This window comes from Labrus bergylta, chromosome 4 (assembly GCF_963930695.1).
Source record: "Labrus bergylta chromosome 4, fLabBer1.1, whole genome shotgun sequence".
NCBI lineage: Eukaryota > Metazoa > Chordata > Actinopteri > Labriformes > Labridae > Labrus > Labrus bergylta.
This window is the reverse complement of record NC_089198.1, coordinates 6619028-6642037: the sequence shown is the minus strand read 5'-3', so window position 1 is coordinate 6642037 and position 23010 is coordinate 6619028. Positions and strand designations below refer to the sequence as shown.

General features: G+C 43.2%; 1 protein-coding gene across 1 annotated transcript in view; it reads right to left on the bottom strand.

Moving 5' to 3' along the window:
- ptprn2 (protein tyrosine phosphatase receptor type N2) overlaps positions 1-23010 on the bottom strand; it is a 201750-nt gene that overhangs the window by 27466 nt on the left and 151274 nt on the right. The window contains exons 15-17 of the mRNA XM_065954457.1: positions 14534-14681; positions 11247-11320; positions 3162-3239 (exon numbers count right to left, since the gene is read on the bottom strand). Of these exons, the coding sequence (XP_065810529.1) occupies positions 3162-3239; positions 11247-11320; positions 14534-14681 (300 nt within the window). The remainder of the gene's footprint in view (positions 1-3161; positions 3240-11246; positions 11321-14533; positions 14682-23010) is intronic.

The window sequence follows — 23010 nt, the reverse complement described above, 5'->3', positions numbered from 1 at the left end:
TGACACACACTCTCATTATACTGGGAGATATATGAGTTATACACCATAAAACAGGAGGAGCACAATCAAACTGGCTCTCCTGCTTTGATGGTCTCGCCCTTTGAAACTAAGCTGGTGTTTCATTTTTAAAGTTTTTATACTTTTTAATCAAACCAAATGGCCCGTTTGAGCACAACACAGGGGTACACTACAAAGATTTACGTCAAAAGAAAATAATTAGCAGCGTTCAATAATAGGACATGTGGATTCACTGGTCAGCTTGTGAAGACAGTGAATCTGCCTGCATGAAAATGAGTCTTTGTTGACTTTGTTCATTTCATACTGGAAGTTAATTAAGACTATGGACTCTTATTTAAAAGCTCTAGTATGCAACAGTCTGAATATCAAATATACCCTATGTTAATAAATGGTGTAGAAAAGACTTCTAAAAAAGAGAGTGAAGTTAAACTCCCCTTTTGTTTAACTCAGAGGGTCCTACATGTTTCATGTCTTTTGCATGAAGCCCCTCCCTCTTCGTTAGCCCTGCTAAAGTAGTAGTCTGGTAACCCCGCCCACTCGGGGACGCTGTGTCTACAGGCAAGAGTCCAATTGAAGGAGACTTTCCGAACTGAAGAAAAGATTTTCTTAGGTCTAAAATAAAAAAAGACATAACGACTGAATGATCTATAGATGCATATCATCGCTCGTAGAATCTTGTTTTCAGATTTTTATCAACCCTTGTTTGCTGCTTTGTGACTCACAGACTCTGCTGGTGAAACAGGATGGGAGGGCGGGAGCTGAGGGATGAAGGAGGTGTGTCCAAAAAGAGCATTTGTTTTGGTCTGAAAGTCGCACAGTAAGCCTTTAAGAAGGAGGAACCATACAACATTTGTATAATCGTACAGATTTTACAAGAACAGAACATTTATTGTTTTAATACGACGCTTTTTGATGTTCTTTAAAAAGGTTCAAAGCTGATTATAATGTTAAGCACTGAGTCTTTTAAAGGGTTAGAGTCCCCATCTTGACGTTTTGGAACTGCATATCTGTCAACACAACAAATAATCTTCTAGAAGGAAGACTGACATGTGTACTGATTATATGTGTCAATAAATACTTTCATTTTGTTGTCTTTATGGAAGGGCAGATGTTTCTGTTTTTGTGGTGAAAATCGAATCTTAGGTCTGAAAACCCAAACCCTCTAAGACGTCATGTTTTTGTGTTTCCAACTTCAGCAGCAAACTCAGAAGAAGAAGTCATGAAGAGTAATTGCTGCCGAGGCGTTCCCCCTCCCCCAGCTGGGTCGTGGTACAGTGGGACCCAGCATGCGCTCGTATTTTTCTCCTGCTGGCAGTCATATTCTCACAGCCGGAGGGGAGTGCCGACTCTGGCGATCCATTCGACTCCCGATCAGAGGTAACAGTCAGCCGTTAATGGAAGCCATAAAGCAATACCGCTCCCACATCATCACGCCTGCTACATAATCAAGATGGCTGCACCTGCCGTTCAGTCAGCGCGCCGCCACACCTTCCCGGAGATTTCACTGTCATTAATTGCGTCGGGTTTTTTTTTTTTGTGAATTACCGCTTGTCTCTCCTCGGCTCCCGCTGCTTCTCTGATTGGTCTCGCGGATCTCGGGATGTGACGGTGCACTTTTTTTTGAAGAATGGTGTTTAATTTGCCGTAGCTGACAGAGAGAGAGAGAGAACTCTGCGGGATGCTGGGAGCACGAGTTAAAAAAACACGAGGTTTGTTCGGTCTTCACTTAAATGTATCTCTTACTTATCCTGGATACAGAAGCGGTTTACTGCACCCCGTGCTCTTTGTCTGAGAGTCCGGCTTCTCAACATCATAAAAAGTCCATGTGTTAAAGTTTGAACGTCCGACATTATGGGCCTTCAGTAATTTTCTTTAGCAGAATCCTGATGGGGAAGTCGTTGTGTAATGTGATGTACGAGGTGTAATAACCTCAGCAGCTCCTGACCAAAGAGCGTGCAAAGACACACTGACCACACACAACTTAATCAGCCTGAGGAGAATCCATGATGGGTAGTTGATCTGACATGAGTTTATTAGGATGAAAACCTCAAAATGAACCCTGAGTCAGGATCACATCTGTGTTTTTTTGGCCTCATAGTCCCACTGACTGATATTAAATCATGGACATCGGAAATGTGTCTGCAGGAGCTGGACAACGAACCTGAGCTTCCGGTTTAGGGACAACCGACTCTACCACTGAGTCACAGCCAACTTAAAGAAGTTCTCTTTTTTTTATTTTTATTTCGATTAATCCCTCAATTTGAAAAGCTAATTGTGATTAAACGCATGTTTGAAATTCCATGATTTTGCATTACAAAACAGTTTTTGTTAGGCTTTTATTTTGAAACATTTTACTGTCTGAAGCTAAGGGTACTTTTTTGTTTCCCTGTTTGGGTACAAACCTGCTTTTATTTTGAAAATAAAAAAAGGAACTTCTTGTAGGTCGAGGCTTACAACATCAACCACGCAAAACCTTCTGGATAGAAAAAAAGAAGAAGAAGAAAACGACTTAAGATAACGGTAAAAAAAGGTAAATGTTTGATGTCACAAGGCGGGGTTACTTTTGATTTGTTGACTGAGCTGTCAGAGAGTTTTTTTTGTCAGATGTCTCTGTCTTCAGCCTTCGTGGTAACCAGCTCCCTGGGGTGAAACGGCAGGGACAGACCATGTTTGACAAGGGGACCCTTTCCTTCACACACACACACACACACACATGACCCTCGTACACACACCTCTTTCCCATTGTTCCCCTCGACACACACTTACACACAAAGACTGACCCGAATCATTTATCGATCTCCTGCTCTCAGAATTCAAACCCAATCTAACAGCTGGGACAGCGGGAAAAGTGTTGGTCGCCCGCTGCATTAACAATGTGTGTGTGTGTGTGTGTGTGTGTGTGTGTGTGTGTGTGTGTGCTGGGCAGCGAGCATGATAGTGAAGGAGAGATTAATAACGACACTCGTAGAACAAGCTGCTCTCCCGTGTGGCTCTCTGCACTAATAAAAATCGGCTAACTCTTGTTTTAGAGAGGTGAGAACATATTGATTTTTTGTCCACTGGTGTGTGTGCTTTGTGGGGACGTCTGTGTGTGTGTGTGTGTGTGTGTGTGTGTGTGTGTGTGTGTGTGTGTGTTTTCTTACCTGCCAGAAATCAGCCACGGTGGAGGGCAGAGGGCCTTGAGTGGCGATGTAGGCGGGGTTCCTGGGATCGTGGTCCATCTGAGGCAAGAGAGAGAAAAGAAGACAAATGAAAGGTTGAAGTTCATCTTTCTCACACACATTTTAAATATTTAACCCTTTGCTTATTTTGTTCTAGGATGACAAATAGGACCTCTCTCTCTTTTCCATAAGTCGAGATAAAAATGGCTGCACGGTTTGCTAAAAACAACAGTACAACACATACCCAAGAACATTCAGTCGGTGTAAGATAGGAGTGGATAAACTGGCTCATGAGGATACATTACATCGTGGCCATTTGCTTCCAGATCTAAAAACCACACAGCCAATGTGAGCGGGGAGGAGGTGGGGGGATGGGCGACTCCACTGCTTGCCAAAAGAAGTCTGATGGTATAGACGTCTCTACATATGACGCTCCTTCTCAGGGGGTTTATAAACTCAGAAAACTATTTTTTTATTTTTTATTTTCTAGGTTATTGACTCAATCTCTTGTTATCAGTTTCCTTCAATTTGGCTCATTCGGCTCGTTTTGTAATCAAAGGCTCTATTTTGAGTAAACTAGAAGATAAAGCAGAGTACGCTTTAGATCACTCCTTTAAGTATCTTCAACCTTGTAGATGAACAGTTGAATTAATGTAAGGGAAAACACCTGTTACAGTTCAGAGAGTTACAAATTCAAAGCTTGTCGTCCTCCTCTGCAGAACTTTATCAATGAGGTTTAAAAAAATCTCCTCTGTGACACTTTAAAGGCACAGAATGTAGATCCCGCCACCAGGGGGCGCTCAATCAAAACAAGTACTCAAAAACAAAATATTTAACACAAGTTTAGATTTTTTTTTTTACGTATTCTACCTTTAATCAAAAATTCTCAGCTGTCTGAACTTTTTCATTTGCAAGTAAGAAGCTTTGTTTTTTAAATTCTTCGCAAGATTTGTGAAAATAATCAAGTATCTCCTTCAGGAGAGTCGGCTGAGTGTTGAGTTTTATAAAAATCTAAAACGAGAGAATTGAGAGAGCAGGGAAGCAATCGTAGCTCTGTAAACAAAAGAACTCCAATGATTTCATCTCTGAGAGGTGAAGTCGGGTTAATTCACCTTCAACCTTTCATCCCCAGACACAGACTGAGTTTTCCGCTCCTCAGTTTGTTACGTCATTAAAACGCTTCGTGGGCCGCCGGCTTGAGCGGACGACGTCCAATAAATAACAAGAGGAGGGACGAGCTGACGGATCGTTACACCCCCCTCCCCCCCCCCCCTGAAGAAAACCTGACCAGGCAACAATGTGGTTATTAAGATTTATTAAACATCAGTGAAATCCATGAAATTCTTCATCCTCAGATTCTACCTCAAAGATATCAAGGAGCTTTTTTTGGTGCTGGTTTCTGTCCCACTTGGCAGCTGTTAGGTAGCACGGTTTAACCTGGGTACCAGAATCCTCCAGGACAACTCCATATATTTAAGGGACTACATTTTCTTGCACCACCTGGTAGGAGCCTTTCCAACGTCGACTGAAAAAACACTTCCTGACCGCTAGAACTCCTGTCTCCCTCTCTTAAAAAAAAATCATTTTTTGCATCTTAAATACATGTTAAATGGCTGCTATATACCATCTGTTCCTGCTCTTATAGTCGCAGCTGGCAGCGTCGTCTCGGTGGAGGAGGTGAGAGTTTTCAGTATCTAGACTTCCTTCCCTTACTTTCAGGGAAATTACAGCAGGGTGGCGTAGGCGTCGAGAGCAAAAGAAAAAGAGACGACTGTGAAGCCGAAGTTGCGAGGAAGTGAGTGACACCCCCCTGCCTATTACTATGCAAATTGTACGGTAAATGTAATAATTGGCCTCGACCAATTTAGCATGGAAGCAATTACAGAGGCAAGGCAGATAATTTCTGGGGGGGGGGGTTTTCCTTGAACAAAAATTGTCTTTAATGGTCCTTTGTTCCCCCCCTGTTTGAATGCCAAACAACAATGCACTTCTAATGAACTTCAAATGTAGGAGCTCGGAGAGAGAAGAGGTGTCATGCCACCGCTCATTATAACATCCCACAGCTGCAGCCGGGGGCCATGGGCGGGAAAAAAAATAGCTGGAGGCAGAAGTGTCATTTTGAGACATGTGAAGGTGGTTTCACACCTGTGTGTGATACAGTGTGTGTGTCCAAAGGTAGGTGGACGTTTCATCAGGTCTGGGTATGTTTAGCAGGTTTTCATACGTAAAGGAAGTCGTCATTTTACAGCTTAAGATGACATTTTAAGTCTTTTTAACGCAGCTCGTTCAAGATGGGGATGTATACTTTTTCAGCCATGCCAAAATGGTTTAAATATTAAACTTTTTACACCTGACAATAGATGTCTCAAAGCTTTTTCATCAAGGAGAATGTTGTCTCTCCCACGTCCACAGAGCACCCTGGTCGCCCGTTTTCTGCACTATGTAACTTTATCAGAGGGCTGGGTCTCTTAAAACGTCTTTCAAGAAGAGTGTTCAGCTTTACAGCACAAGTTCAGCACCAGCCTTCAGCTAACAAGAAGCCAGGTAGCCCGTCTCCGCACTGTTTAGCCCCGTTTCCACCAAGCTGTCTGTTTCAGTTCTGCTCGGTACGGTACCCATTTATTGGCGTTTCCACCGTTAAAAGTTGGGAATGGTTCCAAAATAAGGGATCTGCACTGTCCTACTTTTTTGGTACCAGATGTTTCTCTTTTTTTGTAATCAGGATTGCAATGCACATTTAAGGGATATAAATGTGACTACTGGAAGTCGGACCAGTACATGAACTCTTCATTAATGTCAAGACTTATAATTAACACATGTCCCCGGGTTATCTGCCGTGGCATGGTGTAGGAAATGAAGAGAGAAAAGACCCGGGGGAGACAGCTCATCAGGAGAAACAGATTGACTTGGATCAAAACAAGAGAGAGAGAAAAGTTGTGAAAAGAAAAAGTTGTTTTGAGTAAAGATGGAGAAGAAAGAAAGACAGACAGAGAGACACTTGACGTCTGTTTTTATCTCCTCCCTCTCCGTCTCCTTTTTTAATCACTGTGGACACACACTGCCTCCTGACATCTCAGACTGTCTCCAGAATTAAACCCTGCCATTAACGACACCACCACATGTCTGTGTGTGTGTGTGTCTGTGTGTGTGTGTGTGTGTGTGTGTGTGTGTGTGTGTGTGTGTGTGTGTGTGTGTGTGTGTGTCTGTGTCAGTCAGGACAAATGTCTTTCTCTCTCCTTCTCACCAACAGACACACACACACACACACACACACACACACACACACACACACACACACACACACACACACACACACACACACACACACACTTCCTGATTGAGGAACAATAATGGAGGATGTGAAAAGTGCAATTATCCCCGATTTGTCTCCTTTCTTTGGAAGACGTAAAATGTAGTCTTTGGTGTGTGTGTGTGTGTGTGTGTGTGTGTGTGTGTGTGTGTGTGTGTGTGTGTGTGTGTGTGTGTGTGTGTGTGTGTGTGTGTGGGTGTGATCACCATGACTTCATCTAATCTGTAAGGTGAAGTTTTTTACAATGGAGCAGACTGTTACTACATTCTGACACCTCAGCGGGGGATTGAGTTGACAGTTTGTGTGTGTGTGTGTGTGTGTGTGTGTGTGTGTGTGTGTGTGTGTGTGTGTGTGTGTGTGTGTGTGTGTGTGTGTGTGTGTGTGTGTGTGTGAGTACTCGACATGCATGGAAAACAACTTGTGTTATGTGTGCTTCTTACGGCGATAAATCATCCCCTACTTCAGACAGTTTCTGTCTGCTTTTGTGTCTCCTCTTTTGTCGTCCCCAAAAAAATCTATTCCTCACCTCACCAGTAAAAAAACATGTTTTGTTTTCCCTCCCTAACTATTAACTTTGCTGTTTTTTCATTGAGGTAAAAAATGATTATTTTTTTCAGAAACAGCCTCTTCATTGTTCTCTTCAAAGCCTCCAGACTCCATTGACAAAAACAGTCATTTAACATCAGCACAACCTGGAGCTGCTTTTCTCTCTCTGCTTGTTTCAGTCGTCTGCATTGTTTGTTCCGTCTTTTGTATCCGCCGCCGCCTCCTCCTTCTGAAAGTTAATTTCATTTAATCCTCTGAATAATTCACTGTGATGTCGCTGCACAGTTAAAAGAGTCTTTCCCATTTTCTTCAGCAGTGACTCCTTTAAGTCTGTCGTCAAACAAAGTCGATTTTAACTGTCAATAAAAGCCGCGAGGCTGATTTAAACGTCGGCGCTATCTGCACATGACACGCACCGCAATGAGGGGAAGAGTGTGTGTGCGTGATTGATGGGTACCTGAGTGATTGATTATGTCTCAGGGAGAGTGTGTTTGTGTGTGTGTGTGTGTGTGTGTGTGTGTGTGTGTGTGTTGAGGAAACTATCCAGTTTGTTTTGGACTTTGTGCGTCGTGTGTCCTGAAGGAGAAACTGAGTGATTGATTGTGTTTGTGAGTGAGATGTCTGTGTCTGTAGGTTCTCAGTCATCCACGGCTCGGTAAATTTGGATCAAGCTTTTGATTTGTTTGTGAGGAACTTTTTTTTACGCAGCTGATTATGTATGCACCTGCGGCACTTCAGATTGGATGCACTGTTTTAAGAAAATGATGGAAAACGACTCAAAAAAATCAACCTGTTCTCAGTTTAAATGTGACGACCATCCTCCTCCTAACCCCCTCTGTGGATTCGGTTCAGGAAAAGCCCCCTCACTCTGACATCTCTCCAGTAGTGCATGTCCATAGGATCAGCTGAAATTTCACTCATGTGTCTGGCAGATAGTTTCTGAATAAATGTGGTGCAAGAAACAGACAAAGGAGAAGCCATTTGACTTTTTTCTACTTTTCAAAATATTGCAGTCGTCATTTTTATTTATTTGCAATGGCGCACTAAAAGGCTCCTTAAAGGCAGGGTTGGTCATTTTCAAAAAACTTGCATGATTTTGAAAGTAGCATTCCCTCAGTGCTCCGTCTGCACTCAACCCCCTCCCCTCTGTGCTCCCTCATAAGCCACGCCCCCTCACTTATAAGCAGAAGCGGACCTCAGCTCAAGTAAACTCTCAGTATAAACTCCGTCACTGGTGACGAGCTTTGAATGTGGGCTGGAGCACCCAAGTGGTAGAGAGCGAGCAGGGAGACAGGGAGGCGCCTGATTGGTTCATCAGATTGGTACCTCGTGGCAGACATTGGTTGACGTTTTTACATTCTTACAACTGCTAAAGATGAAGGGTTTTCTCCGTTCCTGTTTCAGAGAACATGAGTTATTAATTTCTGTCAGGATCTAAAAACAATTTCAACCTAAATCTTAAAAAGTGAATCTGGAGGAAATGAACAACCCTGACTTTAAGTGTTGGAAATTTAAGTTGTAGCTGGTCGAGCCGTGCAAAGGCCAGCGGGGTTTGGGCTCAACAGACGGACACAGCGCGATCCTCCACATGAGACTTTGATGTGAAGGTAATGCCTCGACTATAAAACATCATCTGGAACACACTCCAATGCCTAATGTTTGCTTTAAACTCCAGCTGCCGGTGTCAAATAAATCTCAGCAGGGAAGGGGGAGGGGGGGGGGGAAGGGGGTCCTAATACAGTCTAATACTTAATGAGAAACTGAGCATGTAACATTTAGGGTGGCTTTAATGATGTCATTTAGCTAATTCATGTCACCCTTACTTTAGCTAGTGCAGAAAACAACATCTGGTTGATTATATGACAACTGTTCCAGCTCTGAATCCTCCGGAAAATGAAGCTATAACACAGATGTAGTGCTTTTTAAAGACGCCCAAAACGATCCCTCGTATGCCAAAGCTTTCTTACATTTGGTACATCTGTGAATGTCGACACAAAAACTACAAATCCCACTGGATTCATCAGTGACTTGGCACATTTATTGACATCATTAGCTGGGGTTCAATTGTTGCATATCATGAGCAACATCCGATTATAACACTTGTAGTTACGCTGTGTAAAGAGTCCATCAGTGTAAACTAATCTCAGTCATACTCATTCACACACCGCCGATAAAGCAGTGGGAGCATTTCGGGGTTAAGTGTCTTGCTGAAGGAGCTGGAGATCGAACTCCCGACCTTTCGGTTGAAAGACGATCGACTCTGAAAGGTTTCCTGCTTTGTCATTTTGTTCATGGGCATTGCTATGTATCCCTGTATATCTGTTCTTATGATCTGCCTTGAAAATGATCCACAGTTTTTGAGCATCAACCTAAAAAAGTCAAAAATGTTCTCTTCCCCTCCCCCAAGATCAAATTTGATGTTTGCATCGACTCCATTTTGGAGGTTGATTCTCCAGCAAAGTATGTTGTATTTCATCTTGTCTTAACTAAGACTAGTAATGCTAAGTTAAATCCTGGTTGTATATATTCCCATTCTTAGTTTTGATATTTTTAGTGCTTATTTACTTTGTATTTAATATTATATTGTGTTTAGATTTGCTGATAGTGTTTTTTTACTCATATTGTGTGTTTGGATAACCTGCTGCTGTAATGCCACAATTTCCCAGTTTGGGATCAATAAAGTAATTCTATTCTATTCTATTCTTATGTCTGTTGTAAAAGTAAGTAAAGCTTTATTCAGTCAGGAACACTCTCACTATAAATTTAACCATTTTATTGCAGAATGGACGTACAGCTTTGCATGGCGTTGAAGGCTGTGATGAAACGATGCTCCCTGTGTTAGCTGAGCAACATGCAACAGGTTACCAGGGAGTGCAGCGCTAACCGCACAGTTACCTGGCTTTAAACAGAGAGTGTATGCTGTTGTCGCTTTAAGTACAGACGGTGAACGAGAAGCGGCAGGAAAATCCATCTAATCTCCCCAGAGTTATTGAGCGTCTGTCACAGCGGGAACACAAACATGAAGTCTGATTTACATCAAAGTGACAGTGGAGGAGGCTCCTCAAATAACATCAATGTGTACCGTTTCCTATGCATTCAATCGTGTGTGTGTGTGTGTGTGTGTGTGTGTGTGTCTGTGTGTGTGTGTGTCTGTGTGTGTATGTCTCTATGGATATCTGCACTGTTTGTATACATGTCTGTCATTGGTGTGTATGTATAGGATATCAGAGTGGGTGAGCGTGCACACATTTTAGTGTGTGTGTGTGTGAGCGTCCTTGCATCAGTGTGTGTGTGTGTGTGTGTGTGTGTGTGTGTGTGTGTGTGTGTGTGTGTGTTTCGGTGTGTGTGTGCGTGGGTACATGTGCTGCAGCTTGTTTTGGCAGTTGTGCGTTTCTTTGTTCCCTGTACAGTTTTAAATCCTTCTGATTCTCTTTTTCTCTGTCAGTCAGTCAGTCAGTCACACACACACACACACACACACACACACACACACACACACACACACACACACACACACACACACACACACACACACACACACACACACACACACACACACTCAGCCACTTCTTGGTGTGAAGCCCGGATTTGAAATGCATAGCGCTTGGGTTTGCTTTTAATGGAATACCACTGTATCTGCCTCGAGGGGAACATAAACCTACAATTCCAACACTGGTTTCCAAATTGATACACTGACTTACTGAATGCACATGCCCCCCCCCCCCCCCCCCCCCCCCGCCTCCTTCCCCCCCCTCTCCTTCTTCTTACAAGCTGTTCTGCTGCTTAAATCTGTGCTGTGCCAAGGAGAACGACTCAGCAGCTCGGGGTGTGCACCACATAACAGTAAACACAAACTAGCATCAAATTAACATAAGCCAAGGTCAAAAAACAATCATTTCCCAAGACCCCCACGGATCAATTTTGTTTTCACAAACGAGAAGCGAGTCAAGATGCGACGTGCGCACGTCCTTTCCCACGCCTTTTTCCCATAGCGAACACTCGCCCGGGGTGTTTGCTGTAGCGATCATTAATATTCATGGTGCTGAACATACACACTCGCGTCAGGCCGCCGCCGAAGCTAAAGCAAGCGCTGCATCAAAATTTAGATTGTACAACGAGAAGGCCGCCTTTGTTCCTGCGACGGCCCCGTGGTGGACTGTGGGAGCCGGCGTGGAGCACAGAGTTTAGAATGCAGAGGAGGTGCTACTTACGATCGGGCTGGCGTTGATGTAATCAGAGTTGCCTTGGCTGTTCTCCACCTTCAAGGTGATTCTGGAGTGATCATCTGGAACACAAACAAGAGGAATTCAGAGCGTTTTTGTCTCAGGCGCTCAGAGGACGATGTCACATGCATTTAAATGAGGAGTATGATGGGGTGTAACTTTTTACCGCAGCCTTGATCTGAAGCAACAGAGTAAGGATGTGTCCATGACCTTAAAGACTTTATTTCCTCCTGGTTTGTCATGGTTGTATTCAGCTCGGAATAACAAGACAGTAGTTTGAACTTTGATAGACTGATCCCTGATTTGTGCTGTTTGGACGGCTCCTCTGAAAGTCAGCAGAGGTCTCAGGTTTCAGGCAGTCATCAAGCAGCGAGTAGTTCACCAGAGGGTTAAACTTGATGATTTCAGCAGCCATAAAGGTTCTGCTGCAGATACTGGTGGGTCCATTTTAGTCAGCATTTTTTTGTTGTCGTTAAAATTGGGGCCATGCGGCCGTAAGTCTTAAGGTCTAAATGACTAATTAGTGCCCAAAATTGAGTGTTTCCTCGAGAACAGGGGTGGGCAACATGCGGCCCCCGTCAACCCTCAACGTCGCCCTCAGGTCAATTTTTACACATCAATTACAGTAATGAAGAAAACATGACATGCCATGAAATTATAAAAAATGTCCATAATAATATTAGATCACTGGAATATATGTTGAGTTAAATTTGAGACATAATTGACTGTAATCGTTTCTGTATTCTACAACTTGGCCCCCTGGCAGTGAGAGTTAAATGAATGTGGCCCTCGCTGTGACCAAAGTTGCCCATCCCTGCTCTAGAAGTTGGCTCAACCTTGATGTGTGAAATGGGCTTGAGATGTTGCGGAGAAATCCTTTGAGATAAATAAACATATCAATGTGCAAAAGAAGAACTTATCTTTGCCACAAATACTCAAATTATTAGAAATGTGTGATTTTTTAAAAAGATATACTGATGGGCGTTTGATGCTTTTTATCTCAGAGAGAGAAAGAGAAATCAGGGAAGAGAGAGAGAGAGAAATGACATGTGGCAAAGGAGTTACAGGGCGGCCATCTTTGAGGGCTGTAGCCTCTCCACGTTGAGGTGAACTAACCACTAGGCCACCGGCGCCCCGTTAGTTAATGTACTGAACTAAAAGAGGTAGACCCAAAAGACAGGAAATGCTGGGATTAGAATCTACTCGAGCAGGTCATTGCTCGTCAAGTTCACCCAAAAATATGTTTAAAGGAGGGTGAAGACGGGCGGTTTTAAAAATCCCAGGATTCTACTTTACTTCAAAGTTTTTTTTGGGGGAACCAAAAGTTGAAGATGGCAAGTTTTCTCTCGTTCAGCTGTGGGAGAATCTGCCCTCCATCTTCACTGGTCCAGGGAAATGTCTGGAAGGGACAAATTATCCCACTTTGTACTTTAACGCTTGTGAACACAGAGCTCTCAAGCCTCCAGTGAGAGACGCAAAACAGTTCAGATTTTTTCTTCTTTTTTTTTAAAGAAGCCAGTGGTGCCTCAAATAGGAAGCACAAATTATTCCTGACAAACTGCTTTCCCCTGCTGACAACCTGGATTTCATTAAGCGCTGGGCTCGCTGGAGAGAATGGGACAGCACTTTTTTTTTTCTTTTTTTCAAGATAGGCTATTTCCACAGAAGCTTAGAAAATTTTAATCATTGATGAGGTCGGTGCAGGAGAGCTTTAATAGAAAACTAATTTACAACCCTTCTGCTCGCTGCATCTGCTCCTGGTTTCTGATAATAGACGGCGGGCTCTGAGTATTTTGGGGAGCGCGGTCGAGAGGTGGTGGGAGTGAGGTCACCAATTTTTTGCTAAACGTATTTCTCTTTAGTCTTGAGCAAGTTACCGACAGAGGAAGTACTTTGACATTTATTCTACTTATTCACACTACTTGTCATGAAAGGACACATGGTTACCAAAGTGGTTGACTTTTACAGACATGGAAAATTAACAACTTGTGCAACGCAGATCATGTCGTCTCTATCACAAGCAGAATCAGAGCTTAGCAGTCGGCCATTACGTTAACCATCTTTGAATCCAAAGATAACCTTAGTTAAGTTCCAGGATGAAACATGTGGAGGTCAGCACTGGTTCGTTTGTTAATCGAGCTGCAGGTGCTAATGTCTCATTTACTCTGACTGTGGCTGTTATTTTAAAGGCTTTATATGTGAGTTTTTGATCCAGCAGATGTCGCCCTTGAGCACCAGCATGAAACCAAAACAACTTGCGCTGCATTGTTGTGTTAGCATGCTAATGCTAGCGATCTTTATTCTGCTGGTATCTTCACACTGCATGTAAATTTACCTGAAATGAGCGTGATCTAGAAACACAGTTAAGCAGTGAGTACAGTATGTTATTCTTCTTTTCTCTAGTCCCTCAATTAAACAACTTTTATACGCGAGGGGGAGGAGTCAGCCGGCCGTCCAGGCGATGTAAACAAAGTGAAGATAGGACTCTGAAAACTCTGAAAACATCACAGACAGTGGGACTCGGGTGTTACACCCATTGTAGACAGTCATGACTCACAGAGTTATTTTCAGAGGATATACTTGATTTATATTACATTTAAGAGTGAAACATCACATATAAAGACTTTAAGGTCTTAAACAGAAGTCAGAGGATGTGGCAACTAAAGCATGAGAAGACCACTTTTCCTATACCATGGTCTTAATCAGGAAACCTCATTGGCTGTGGTCAGATCATGCACATGCTCTTATGGCTTTGTATGACTGTATGTGTGTTGGACTCCAGGAAGAATAGCCAATGGGTATGCTGGTGCTAATGGGGATCCAACAGCCAATTCTCATTGGGATTCCGAGTGTACCACTATCTGACATATAAGTGATAGTTATTGAACTTCCTATTCTGTATGCTGTTAATTGTTTACAGTCCAACTGGCAACTTGAGGCGTGAGAATGGACCTGAAGCTAATCGACAAATGACTGGATTTTGACCCTGACAGGATTTCATACAAAGCTTAATGGTTGTGGAATGATGGCTTGTGGGTTATGTGATTGCATTTTGGGGGTATGCAATCCACCCTTTTTGTTGCCTTTAACACAGTCTGCTTCCTCTGCACATTACCAGAGACACTTCGACGTACCCCCAAATCTAGTCCGTCAGATATCCAACAAGACACTGCTAAGAGTGCACAGCCAATAAGAGGGTGTGTAGATAGAATCAAACCAATGAACACAGACATATCGACGAAAAGACATAAATTAGCAAGAGGTTTGTTGCTTACATGCCACAACAGCAGTGGAGCGGTTCTTCTTGGTGTTGCCGTCCTTCAGGCCGATGGTGCAGGCGTTGGGTTCTGCCTGATAGGCGCACAGAGCCTCCCACTCCTTCTCTAGGCGGTTCTTGTTCTTCAGGTGATCCTCCATGTAAGACTGAAGGAGGAGAAGATTGAACAAAAAAAAAGGGAGAAGACGTTAGAGATGCTGGAGATACATCATTTGTTGTTATAGTGGATGGATTTGCAGAGTATCAGATGGGAATGTTTAACGCTTTGGGGAAATTGGGTTTTAATTGATTTGTCACTAAAAAAATGTTTTACATATCATATCTGTGATTGGGGGCTACACAGTGATTCAGTGGTTAGCGATGTTGCCACACAGCGAGGAGGTTCTTGGTTTGAATCCCCGTCTGACAGGAGCCTCTCTGTGTGGAGTTATATGTGTGGGTTCTCTCCGGGTACTCCGACTTCCTCCCACAGTCCAAAGACATGCTCTTTAGCATAACTGGTGACTCTAAAATTGTCTGTCTGTCTCTATATGTCGCCCTGTGATTAACTGGCGACCAGTCCAGGGTGTAATGCCCAATGACAGCTTGGATCAGCTCCAGCCCCCCGTGACCCCAAACGGGAAAAGTGGTATAGATAATGTATGAATGGATGGATGGATGTGTGACTGGGATTGGACCTCAGAGGAGCCCAAAATGAATTAGTTCACCAATCAAAGAAAAACTGACTACATGCATCCAGAGGATTTGTCCCGTGACTGCAAATCACCATGTTGCCCCGTGATACACATTTGACCAATGTGGTGAAAAAGAAGCCCAAAAAAAATACAGATTAGACCTTCTTAAAGCACCAGATGGAGGACATTTTGGTTTAGAATTAACAAATGGAGCAAATGGAAAACCCAAAGAACGAAAGCATCCATCCCATCAAGTGTCTTACCAAACATGTCCCTGTCCTAGTCGACAAAGAGTTGTTCGATACCATGACCAAACCATGTTAGAGTTCCCAATCTACATGTTCTCCTCATTTAACTGCACCAAAGCTCTCTTAAATGAGTGTAGGTATCAGTCTGATCTACTCTAGGACTAGGTTTAAATGAGAGCCAGTTTTAGCCTGGCCATTACCTGCAATATTAAAATGATAATTAAGGAAGATAATTTGACTTTGATTAACTGTTGGCCGATGATCTTGGCACATAAAAATCCCCAGCGAGGACTCTGTATTGTGTTGTAGTGTAAGCCACAATCTGATGGTAGCCAGTGTAACTTTGTGTTTTTTTTTCTTTTGGCAGGGTTTTAAGAATCAGTGGCCCATGCACACAAAATATGGACGGTACAATCGTTTGTAATGGATGAGGGGACCAAAATGAGCTCTTTAAATGGCTCCTGCAATGATTTATGGTGGCAGTTACAAATGGGGCTGATCTTAATCAGAATTAGCCTCCCCCTCCCCCCTCCAAAAAAAAAAAGGGTCTAATGGTTTTCTGCTAAAATGAGAAGAGTTTGTTAAAAATGGAAGATGGCGCAGCTACACGTCCGGCAGTGGTACATAATGAAAGAATCTTTTTTTCGTTTTTACAACTTAAACACGACGTCACTCAATAACATGATTTGAATATGAGTTGTTGTCATTCGCCCACATTCACTTTTACTTAGGGTTAGGGTAGTTTGGTACGTATCCCATTAAGACCATATTAGATATTAAACCCTTAAATAGAAATAAACACATCCCCCTTTGAACATACCTTAATGTCAATATTCTGTATGACTCCATTTGGATACTAAAAAAACCTTGGACTACGCTTTCCATGCTCTAATGAGAAACTCGATGTACAAATGTATCTGCCAATTCTCAGAATTCTATCATTACGCTGCTTACAAATCCAAGTCACAGATCTATGCGGTATCAGTCATCCCTGTGGAGACACTGGTACAGCCGTCTTTTATAATACTGGAGGTGTTTTCCCTTGGTAAAATCAGCTGAGGATACTTCAGAATTGAGCAATTTGTGACCTCCTACTGCCTGCTAACATGAGACATTTGGAGGAGAAATTGTTTGTAATAAAAGGCTGCTGGTTCTTAAGAATATGTAATATGTATTGACTAAAACTGGACTCAAATGTTTGAGTTGTCGTTGACTACTGAGGCGGTGCTTGTCAACAGGAAAGGCAAGAAACTGCTTAACGGTCCAAGACCAGTAGGGGGCCCCAGAAGCAGCGGCCGAAAATGTGCCAATTCTGTAATGACGGTGGGAAACCTCCCTATGGTTTTATGTATTTGTGCTTTGTACGGTGTAAACTGAATTGTTAAGGAGGACCTACGATGGGGCTGCCAGTGGCTGTGTTTGCCTGTAATTGTTTTTGAGTTAACTGTTTTGTTTTGTTTTAATTAATGCTTTGTGAAGATATGCAGATATTATAAAATTAGTCTTCTTTCTGCTCCTTTTCATTCAAAATTTGAGATTTTATGTTTGTTTGTTTTTCTTAACTTTATTGTCTGTTTGAATGGAATAAAATTTACAAATACAACAAAAAAATAAAAATGGTGGTCCCATCTGACAGCCCTCTTGTTGGCCTGCTGAACACTGGTTGGAGGGCCCCCCAATTGATTTATGCCTATAGACTCTTGAATCTCCACTGGTAGACTAAAAACTTGAAAGGGTAAAAATGTCTAAAACATGACTAAAACTAAAAAGGCATTTTTGTCCAAAGACTAAGACTGAAACTATACCAGCTGACAAGAAACTGCTGGTCAGGTTTGTACGTTTTTAGAGTATTTGTGAGCGACGCAGGCTCAGTGTTGAACAACAAGCTCCATCCTTTCCCAAGCTGTGCTGTGTGTGTGTAGCTGAAAATATATAACACATTCTTTTCCCTCTTCTGGTATCGCCTCTCTGTTCTGTTTGCTGCAGAGCGGCTGAAAGCATCGGTGATGTAACAGGAAGCTGCGACCCTCCACCTGCACACAGCCACTTATCAACAGCAGGAGGTCCAAATCCATCACAAGATTCACACACACACACACAAGTATACACACACCAGGAGGACACACACATAAAGAAAATGCACACACACACTGATATGAAGCGCAATCCACAAATAAAGGTCACATACACAGAAACACAGTCCACCCACACACACACACACACACACACACACACACACACACACTCCTCGCACTTATAGACCGCAAACTCACACATACACAGACGCTAAAGCACAGTTTCACGAGACACACACACACACACACACACACACACACACACACACACACACACACACACACACAAAAACACAAAAGAAAGAGAAAGAAAAGACACCTACTCATAAATATGTGTTCATAAAACCAACACACACAATCACATGTGACCTGCAATCATTCACCCTCCTACAGGACGCACTCCGCCCTCCCATCCGATGCCCCCCCCCCCCCCCCCCCCCTCTACCCCTCTACCCCCCACCCACTCTCTCGCTCTCTAATGCCAGAGTAATAGGGTTTTGTGGCGGTGTAAAAGGATTACTGCAATCCAATCAGGAGGTGCTGAGATCACCATGTGTCGACCAAACACTGAATAATCCCCTTACTACGGGGGGGGGGGGGGGGGGGGGGGGGGGGGGGGGGGGGGGGGGTGTACTTACAGCTGCCAAAGGTGCTCAAATAAAAATAAAAAAAGACAGCCACGCTGTAAGACCCCGCCTGATGAGCCGCCATTGTGGCTCTGACGCACCACCTGAGCACCTGTTGGGGAAACAGCAGATTGAAAAGCTGATGGGAGGTGATGTAATGCAGCCGCCATTTTGGATCACAGCAGCTTCAGAGGGAAACTGCTCTCACTGGAAAAAGAGTGTCCAGTGGGGAAAGCAAACAAGCACATATATATATATATATATATATTTATAAAGAGCTCTAAAAACCTGAGCCATACCCTCTTTCATTTCTGTTTTTTTGGAGGGTGTAATGTTGACTAATGGCTGCAGAAGTTTTGACATTGCTCCAGTGCTCTGTGTCTCTAACAGGCTTTAAAGGCTTTAATGGATGCAAGGTTATCCCTGTAGGCGAATGAGCCTAATTAAAGAACGTCCCTTAAAAGTGCATGGTATTTTTTTTGGCCACTAACAGGCTCAGGTTGTTATTCTCAGTGTCGAACAACATTACAGAAAGGATCTCTACAGAGAGAGAGAGGGCTTGTGTTTAAAACTTGATGTTTCTGCCACGGTCTTCATTTTGTTTGTGGAACTTTTATTTCTTAGAGAATGTAGATTGGATGCAAAACTTTATCTGTGTAACACAAATTAACACAAAAAAAAACAACTGATTGAGACAAACAACTCCTTTGTTCTGTGAGTTTGAATGAACATTTGTGTGTCTGCTGGCTTTCAGAGTCTTATAGAGCTTTCACACTTGCAGAAATCTCCTGAAAAACTGTATATGTGAATGCAAAAAGCCACATTTTTGCGCTTGGAGTTTCTCCTGCCAGACCCCTTCCTGTCCATTTTGGGGATTGGATTTTAAAATGTAATTTATTGAATCTAAGGTTTTAAATGGAGTGGCTCGTTCTTTGTCTTATTGATCGACTGCAGTTTTGCAATCCAGTTAAATCAACCAACCACTTCCTGTTAGAAGATCCACAAGATCGAGACTCAGAAACAGAAGGGAACTCGTGTTTACTTATCTAAACAAGAACCGCTCAATCGCTCGACACGTTCAAGTCGATGTTGAAGACACTTTTTTTTTTCAACGGCCTTCAACCCAATTTAAGGTCGGCCCTTCCTTTTTATCTTATTTCATATTTCCCTGGTTCTTCTATTCTTTTACTACTAATCTGGTCCGTGTTTTATCTCTGCTCTTATTTATTTTTTAATCAAATACTTAATACTTTTTTAATACTATTGTGAATGTGGTTGTTTTTCGTTTTGTTCTGCTTGTCCTGGGTTTGCAGCAGGCGTCGTTTTTTAAATGTGCTACCATAAAAACATTCAAGTTGACTTGTGATCCCAAGACTCTCCCGGAGTGTTCAGGTCAAATGTCTTCAGAAGAATTTGATTTGAATCTTACAACATCGGCATCACTTGCCGAAGATCTTCAATTAATTCAGTTCAAGATCTTCCCCATTCATGGATTCTACAACAAACATGTCATGAATCCTCATCGGTCAATCTGCAGCCATCCGTCATCCACGCAGGCTGCCGTCTTTATTTTTAGGCTAATCGCTGACATCATCCTGATACATGAGACTAACTTCTCTGCGTCTCAGTGCTTCCTCCCCCCCCCCTCAGCCGAGCACATTAGAGTGATTTAACATCCATTTCCTGAACGCCCCGCTCGTCCCTCCAGCCCGTTGCCCTGCGACCCTCCACCTCTCTCCAGATCACGTCCCACCAGCTGGAAAAACCCGACGGCCGCGACAAATCCTCGGCGCGGTTAATCTGGATGGAGGGGAGGCTCGCTCTGCAGCAGAATCTATAACACTTACTTGGCCGGCAACAAAAGACAAGATAATGTGCTTTATATATAGAGTCGACTAATCCTCTTAAGACACAGGCAGAGAGGATGTTGGGGGGGGCGGGGGCGGCGGTGATGGTGCGATGGGGGGGCGGCTCAGTCCCTGCCACATGGGACCAAGTAATACATTAACTTGGATAAGATGGTGAAAGCTGTTTCTCCTCTCAAATTAAAATCAGTGGGCGGATCACGACATGGAATTTGCTCTGGCGCACGAGTGGCAATTAATTTTTTTGGGGGGAGGAGGTGGGAGGGTTTGGTTGGAGAGGAGGGGCTCATCAGCGCATCACGTTCTACTTCTTTCTTTTTATTTGACGCCTGTGATTTTTTTATCAATCGCTCAACAGTCGCCTCGCTCCGCTGTGTGGCAGGGCGTTAGATGAAATATTTGCTTTTCCCGTGGCGGGGCCGCCGCCGCGCTCGTCTCGCTCTGTGATGGATTTTGGTGTGACTGAGGCACCGCAGTCTCCCTCGGCTCCTGAGTTTTCCGCTGAGCGCGTCGACTGGGTCCTGGATTTTGTTGCCATGAAAACTCAGCTCGGTCTCTAGTAGACGTCATGAGGTGGATTTGAAATGAGTTCCCTTGTAGAGTAAGTGGGAGACATTTAGTGTGTGTAAAAACTGACAGTTTGGACTGCGAGAGTCGAGTCTGAGCAGCTCCAAATTCTCTTTTTATAATTTGGAACGAGGCCTGACAGGAAGGAAAGGAGGAAGGAGGAAGTAGGAAAGGAGGACAGTTAATATGAAGTAGAAAGAAGTGAGGGATGGACGCTAAGGAAAGTGGGAAATGTCGGCTAAAGCAGTCAGGAATATATGTGGATAGTGTGAAAAGTACAGTCAGGAAAAAAGTGTAATGAAGAGAAAAGAATCAATGCAGGAGGAAGGATCGGTACACAGACAGAACGAGTGGGAAAACGACTTTAATAAACATAAAATTAAGCGAGAAGACGCCGTTAAAACTAATGAATGAAAGATGGAGGATAGTGGGTGCAAATCCATAAAAGCTTGACTAAGGAAGATGATTGGGAGGCGGTAAAAAGACATTAAACAGCCATTTCCCAGATTGTCACCGTTATGTGGAAACCTCGTAAGTCTTGAGTTTAGCACTTTAAAAAACTTTTAGCTTCAGCAGAACATTTGCATGCCCTTCTGAGGGGGAACGAGAAAAACACAACGTGACCTTTCTGGGCGTCTGAAAAGGTTTCTGAACCCAGTGGAGATACACTTCTTCTGTGTATAGAAGCTGACATTTTGGAGATACATGATTCCCACCTGAGAGTGACATTAAGTAACTTTCCCCCCTTCTGCTGTTTAATGTTTTCCTTTGGAGCAGGCGTCGACCAATCAGCGTGTCATCAACCTTTATCCCTTCGATGGATTGTGGAGATGTATGTGGGTGCCTCAGAGAGATTTGTCACTGGTTGAGGACGCCTTACTGCACTGTTTAAATCATTTTATAGTTGTAACAGGATGTGTTGGCCGCCATGACAGACACAACATGTTTATCGTTTCCATAGAAACACCAGATGTTACATAAAAAAACGCTAAATAAGGAGGCGTGAGCTGCTACTGAAAGCTCATCGATTAACATATTCTCTTCCTCAGGTCGGTTTTGCTCGTTTGTCTTTGTCTACCGGTGACTCACTCCCATGATTCCCCGCCAGCCTCAACGATTATCTTTTGTTATTGTTTTGATTTTGAGCCCCCTGCTGGTAGAATCTACACACTGTGCCTTTAAATACCCGGTTAAATAAAGGGTTTCATAAAAAATAAAAACTCAGAGCTGTAGTTTTCCTTACTGTATGTGTGGAGCTGTCCAAGGTGCTGAAACACACTCAACAGCTCCATGTGTGTGTGTGTATGTTGTATGTTTCCCTCCTCTTTATCTGTAATAACTGCTTTAAATCTAAAGGAGGAAAAAAAAAAAAAAGAGAGCGGCAGCCAAAAAATTCACAGCTCCCTCCCATTAACTCACCATCGGCCATTATCATTTTCTATGATGGCGGGCACCCTGCCTCTGACAAGATGATCATTCCTTTTTATTTCCTCAGTGGGATCAAATATACCATCAACTTCACATCAGCACAGTATGCACATAATGACCCAGTGCATTTGGACATGTCTAACGGCTATGAAACAGCTAAGTTGTAATTAAAAGGAGAGCACATACGCTGAGGGGAAGAACGACTCTTTGCTAAACCATACATTAAACTGTAAAGGGTGGAAATGAAACGACTCCCTCCTCTAACTACTCTCACTGGAGAGGAAGCAGCGGAGGAGGATGCAGACAGGAAGTTCCTCTATATGTAAAATCATCTCACTGTTCTGCAGTAGGCCCGCAACTAACAACTATTTGATATTCAACTAAAGTCACTGATTAAACTTTGATTGTTAAGATGAATGTCAGGGATGACTTTTTAAAAGAAAGACGTCTTCTCTTCAAATAAATGATGTAGGTGGTAGAGCGAGTGAGGAGAGAGACTGAGAGTCAGCGAGTGTGTGTGTATGTGTGTGTGTGTGTGTGTGTGTGTGTGTGTGTGTGTGTGTGTGTGTGTGTGTGTGTGTGTGAGAGTTACGCGGTCGTCATGACCGGAGCAGCTGAGAAAGAGCGAGCGGTAGCTGTTAGAAATAGCCGGGCGAATGTAGCCGAGAAAACAATCAACGCCACGACTTCTACCAGGAGCCCGTGTGTTGCTTACTGCTGAGGAGTAAAAGTGATGGGGGGGGTGAAAACAGACACTCTGTGGACGTGGGATGGACGCTGTTCTACCCATTGGAAGTTATTGTACAGAACACAATGTAAACATTTTTAAAAGCAAACTCAAGACAGAGCTTTTAACTGACTCTCATTTCATCGTTTTATTACATTTTGAACCTCCTGTGTTTCCTCATTTAGAATAAATGATAGCGTTTCCTCAGCACCTGTTCTTATCTAGTTATTTTTACCTAAGTTTTTGGATTGTGGGATAGGGGTGG